Raw genomic sequence first — 6,000 nt, forward strand, 5'->3', positions numbered from 1 at the left:
AGTGGTTTTCAAATACTACAACAGTATTTCTTCAGGTAGGTTTTTGTCAAAATTGAGTTCTGTATAGGAATTAGTTGAATAGTATGATTAAAAATAAATTTCTTATATCCCATCCCAAACTTATATAGATTATCTAGACCTAGGATCCAGAAATCTGTATTTTAAGACTCCTTTTTTTTTAGATTTATTTATGCATGCAGGACTGGGGTACAGGCCAGAGGTGCAGGGATAGTGAGAGCAAAGAGAGCAGAACAGGCAGATTGACAAAGTCCACTGCTGAGGAGAGCAGTGTGCGAGACAAGAGAGGTCTGCTGCGCCATGTGGGTCAGCTCCCCGGCCAGGGATTGAACTCGTGCTGCAGTGACTGCACAGAGCTTCATAGTGCTGCACTTTAATCCGTTGTGCCACCAGGGAGGACCCAACAAACTCCTAATTTTTAAGTTCAAAAGTGGAGATGGCTGCTAGATGATCAGTATAAAGATTGTGATCAAATTAGGTACTGAAAGCATGATTAACCTAATAGAGTCCTTTCAAATACTGAGCTTATTATACTCACTCTCTCATACCCTGACTTAAATACCAATTTTATTATGTAAAGTGTATAAAATTGCTGATTTTCTTAAACGTCTTTTATATTTGTTCTTTGTGTACTTCTGAGAATTGATTGAGTATATTGACTCATTAGTCAGCATTTCTGAGAAGTTTTGTTGATTGGCTAATGTGGAAACTTAAGTAGAGAGAAAATAAAATGTGTCTTAGATTACAAAACAAGGGAGGAAAACCACTTAACAGATAAGGCTCACAAGGTACCCAGAGGTAAGTGAGCCCTTGGGACTCTAAAGCCCTTCTCCCAAGATGCAGAGTAGAACAAGGTGCTCATTTGTTTACACTGAGAATATAAATGTCATTGACTTGGACACAGTATCTTTGCATTGTCAGTGCCCACATAAGATGGAATCAGACAAATGTCTTTAATCACTGGCTTTTTACAGAAGGTTGATGCCGCAGAGTTGCTCCGACTATACTTGAACTATGACCTTTTAGAAGAAGCTGTGGATTTGGTTTCAGAATATGTGGATGCTGTTTTGGGAAAAGGACACCAGTACTTTGGAATTGAGGTAGACAATGTGGACATTCTTTTTTTATTCTGTATTATCACTCTAAGTCAGTTCAGGGTATAAAAGTAAATTGGATGATGGAATGGTAAGTTTAACCATTACTATTTATGCATACAAGAACTGAGTTCTAGGCCAGAAGTGTGGGGAGGGTGAGATGATTCACCAGAGGCAGATGGGAGGCAGAAGAGAAGGCAAGATGGAGAGGTCTCCTGCACCATGTGGGTTATCTCCCTGGTCAGGGTACAAACTCAGGCCTCAGTGGCTCGCCATTGCTTGATAGCTCTGAGCCTTTAACCCCTGCACCACCTGGGAACCCATTTAGGTAGTTTTTGAAAGAGTGAAAACAAAATGCTATTATATATTAAGTCTCTATAAGTGTTTTCTCATTTAATCCTTAACAGCATCTGAGCTTTTTTTTTTTTTTTTTTTTTTCTTTTTTTTAGGTTTATTTATACATAGAAGAACTGGGTATAGACCAGAGGTGTGGGGGTGGTGAGAGGATTCACAAGAGACACAATGGGGAGGAGAATAGGCAGAGCTACTGAAATACACTGCTAAGGAGAACAGCAGGCAAGGCAGGAGAGTCCAGCACATCACATGTGGGTCAGCTTCCTGGCCAGGGATCGAACTCAGACTGCGGTGTTAAAAGCATGATAGTGCCAACTTAGCCTCTAAACCACCAGGGAGGCCTGAGCCACTATTTCAATCGTTTTTGTCCAAGAGAAAATATAGGCTTCATGGTTAAATTGTCAAAACTCACACTTACTGTAAATAGAGTATCAGTCTAACATTTGAGTCTGGTCACTACTAGAGCAAGCTCTCTAAACTTTAAGAGTTGGACTTTTCCAGATAACTCAAATTTTTAGATTATAAGCTAGAAGTAGCATCATTCAACAATTTAGAGACAAGTTCTGTTGAATGTGTTCAGCTTAATACATTAGGATAAGGCCTCCTTTAACATAAGAGAGGACATGAATTTTAAAATACAGTTGGTTTAACTGAGAAAAGGACAGGGAGAGAAGGATCCTAACTGCACGTCTATATGTGTACTCAGAATTTCCTGATGTGAAAAAGTAAACTATTTCATGGAGACGTATGAATGTACTGACCCAGAAAAAATGGTCCACTTTCTAGTTTTCTTCCAGTAATAAGTATTTCCCTTTCAGTTTCCACTCTCTGCCACAGCTCCCATGGTATGGCTTCCATACTCATCCATTGATCAGCTTCTCCACGCTCTGGGCGAGAACAGTGCCAACAGTCACAACATCGCGGTAAGTGTGTCCTGTTGTGATGACATGCCTCTCCCAGCTTGCTTGTCAGTTCTCAAGCCAATTAATGTGTCCTCAGGGTGCTGCCCCAGTTCCTTTATAAGTAAGGAAAGGAGCTAAGTAAAACTGTAGGCAATCATTATAAAGAGACAAACAGCATGCAGCCCACTCTTTAAATGAGTTTACAGGTTAGTAGGGCAGACCCTGTAGGGCAAACTATTGATAGAATGTGGCAATTATTTCTACCCCGTGTCAACTCAGCACGTACAGCCACCTTGGCTGGGACTCATATAAAATGATAATGTTTCTTTTGCTCAAATCATTGTAGTACTGGCTTAATTAACAATCAGATGTAAGTAGAGTCTTACAAGTCTGTTAGTCGAATTCACAGATTATGATTTTAAACTAGTCAATGATTCAAAGTACAAACTCCTCGTGTTTTTATATGCTTGTCTTCTTAAGCTGTTTTTCAGATGTTAGGCAACAGGAAGAGAGAAAGACAAATGTGTCCCTGCCAGTTTCATCTATTAATACTATACAAATCAGATGTTAACATATTTACAGTTAGATTATCTGAAATGTTAATCCTGTGTGTTCACCCAACTGTTAAATACTAGTTTAATCAGATACAACCTTTCTGGTTAAGAACTCGTATTGCTTTTATTTAAAATATTGGTACAGTTTGCATATTTAGAAAATTCATTAGGAAAACAGGATTAGAATGTTAATATATGTCAGAGAAGTCTAGTTTCATCAGTAAAGTCACAGATCAGACTCCTGGACCGAATGGTGGTTAAATTAAGCAGGGTGGTTGACACTTAGTTGGAATTTGGATGGTGAAGTTAAAGTGATTAACAACTTCCTGTTTAGTCCTCGAGTTATTCTGGAATGCGTCTTGTTTCCCTTACAGTTGTCCCAGAAAATACTTGACAAATTAGAGGACTACCAGCAAAAGGTTGACAAGGCAACACGGGATTTACTATATCGTCGAAATTTGTGATCAAGCTGGTTGCCAGGCCTTCGAAAACGCTTGGTGCCTCTTGGGGCTGAAGACTTTCTCCTTCGGGAGCCCTGTACTCCAGGCCGGTTTTACACCTGCACATGAGGTGGGCAACACGGAAGTCTGTGTTCTGCACCAGAGAGAACAGATGGGTCACAGGACCTGCGCCTGCTGGCAGTGCTGACACAATTTCTGGTTTTCAACCTTGGTCTCAAGCAGCTGCTTTTGTATATGACTCACAAGCTTTTTTAGAGTTTATATTTTTTTAAATTACCGAAGACATTCTTTACCTACGAATTAAAGCCCACATCCACTTTCCAAAATAACTGCTGGTTGTCGGTTTGTTGTCAGTGACCACCAAAGCAGTCACTGCAAATCCGTTCATTCTTCCTTATCACTTTTTTGTATTTCAATGGGATAATTTTGGTCCAAAACTGACATGTATTTTCTGTATTGCAAAAAAAGCCTAATGATTTTGCATACTGTTTTCATTATTTATTGTGGACTTTTTGTATGATCTTCAATAAAGTGTCAAATAATTAGCCGAGAAAAAGACTAAAATGACCAGCCATTAAAGGAGTTATCTTATTTTTCTGAGGCTAAAGTTGAGTAGACTCTTAGCTAAGAAGAAATTGAAAATCACATCCATAAAAGCAAGAGATTTTCCAAGTAAATTCTGTTAATGCCTGTGATTTCCAATAATCAAGCTGGACTTGATCACAGTTAGTCTAATAATGTACTGGACCAAAACACAAATTTGCCCAGTCAGATTCAAAAGTACTTGTACCAAAAAATTTGGGAGAAATGAAAAATAAGATCTTGGATTTTATTCTGTATATTAAAATTTATCTTTTAAGGAAATGATCTGTTTGATATTTGCCTATATGCCCTTGGACTTTGAATTTTCCATAGTTGTGCGTTTAATTTTTACATTCTCAATACCATATTTACTTTATATATTTGAAATAACAGTGTGAGCTACTGTTAATGGTGACTGTTGCACTATATGTTAGGTCTATATATTCATATGAAATAATTGATGCAATTAAACACTAGAAAGCCATCCTGGTTCTAAACTCCTGGCTTCCAACTACAGCAAAAAGTGTATTTTTGACCTCTGTACACATTTGCAACCAAAAGAAAGGTTTCACAAATAGGTATCCTAACTTATATACCCTAATGTTTTCTTGAATATGGATCATAACCCACAGTCTGAAAAATATCAAATCCTGTTGTAGCCATTTCTGAGGACAAGAAATACTTGAGACTGATCCTGTTACAGAAATCTATCCATCAGCCTTGCTATCAAAATACTGGTTTCCATACTGACTTCACAAGACACTGTCCACTTTTTCTTTCCTTGAACTGCAGGTGTTCAGCAACTGAACCCTTTCTGGAGCCAACTCAGCTCCTTCTTCTACCTTTGTCATTTTGATTCTAAGCCAGGACAGAAGATACTTGAGTTTTTACTTTTTCTTGATACTTTGGGCCCACATTTCTGTTTTCTAGACTATGCTACTTTAATAGTTGGCAATAGCCTAAAATGATCCTGATGTCAAAGAGACGTACTTTGAGGTGGCAAATTTTGCTTCCCTATGTTAAAAAAGAGTGGCCTCCCTGGTGGAATAGGGATTAAAGTTTTAGAGCTATCAAGTTATCATCAACCAGTTCGATCTTCTGCCAGGAAGCTAGCCCACACGGCGTGGCAGACCTTTCCTGTCTCCCCGCTGCTCCCTTCAGCAGTGTATTTCAATAGATAAGCCTGTTTTGTTCCTCACTCTGTTTCTGGTGAATTCTCTCACTCCCCTGCACCTCTGGCCTAGACTCCAGTTCTTGTAGGCATAAATAAATAAAAATAAATCTGTGGGAAAAAAAGCCCAAAATGTAGTTGTTCACACCAGTCCCCACCGAGACTTAATATATTAACCTAATTGCACTTTTAGCTTCTCTCAAAAGATTGGAAATTTTAAATCAATCATTCTGGAGTTCTTGGTCTACATTAATGAGGTAATCTGCCTAACAGTCAACCTCCTTTGCAAAGGGATGAGGAGTTTGCCTGAAATATTTGTTCTTGTCCCACCCTCCTGGCTATAGAAATCTCCCCTTTGATACAACTTGCAGTGCGTTTTTCATGCTAAATGGGATGCTATCCTACTCATGAGTCATTTAAGAAAGCTAATTAGATCTCTCAAATGAGATAGTTTTTAACACCTCCAACCATGTTACCTCAATCCATAAGAAGACAAACATTTTCTGTAGAGTCTAATAGTCTGTGTAGACTACATGTGATCTTTCACTTTTCCAAGACTCTAGAATGGTTGGTTTAAAATTTCACTTTGATGGAAAAATGCACAAAAAATGTAAAAATAAACTATTATATATATATATAAATTCACTTTGGGGAAGGCTGAAACTGTAGATTAGGGGATTAAGTTTAGGTGAGAATTGGCCCTCCCTGGTGGCGCAGCGGGTTAAAGCACTGCACTAAGAAGCTAAAGCCACTTCCACATGAGTTCAATTCCCGCCTGCCCCGGAGGTGACCACATGGCATTTCAGACATCTCCTGACCCGCCTGCTGCTCCTCTCAACAGTGTACTTTGTAGATCTGCCTGTT

At 38.8% G+C, this 6,000-nt stretch overlaps 1 protein-coding gene across 1 annotated transcript in view; it reads left to right on the plus strand.

The window, feature by feature from the left end:
• NUP160 (nucleoporin 160kDa) overlaps positions 1-4,356 on the plus strand; it is a 36,706-nt gene extending 32,350 nt beyond the window's left edge. The window contains exons 34-36 of the mRNA XM_004682811.2: positions 993-1,118; positions 2,285-2,389; positions 3,297-4,356. Coding sequence (XP_004682868.1) covers positions 993-1,118; positions 2,285-2,389; positions 3,297-3,386 — 321 coding nt within the window. The 3' untranslated portion in view covers positions 3,387-4,356. The remainder of the gene's footprint in view (positions 1-992; positions 1,119-2,284; positions 2,390-3,296) is intronic.
• The last annotated feature ends 1,644 nt before the right edge of the window (positions 4,357-6,000 follow it).

This window comes from Condylura cristata, unplaced genomic scaffold (assembly GCF_000260355.1).
Source record: "Condylura cristata isolate star-nosed mole 26May11 unplaced genomic scaffold, ConCri1.0 scaffold00015, whole genome shotgun sequence".
Taxonomy (NCBI): domain Eukaryota; kingdom Metazoa; phylum Chordata; class Mammalia; order Eulipotyphla; family Talpidae; genus Condylura; species Condylura cristata.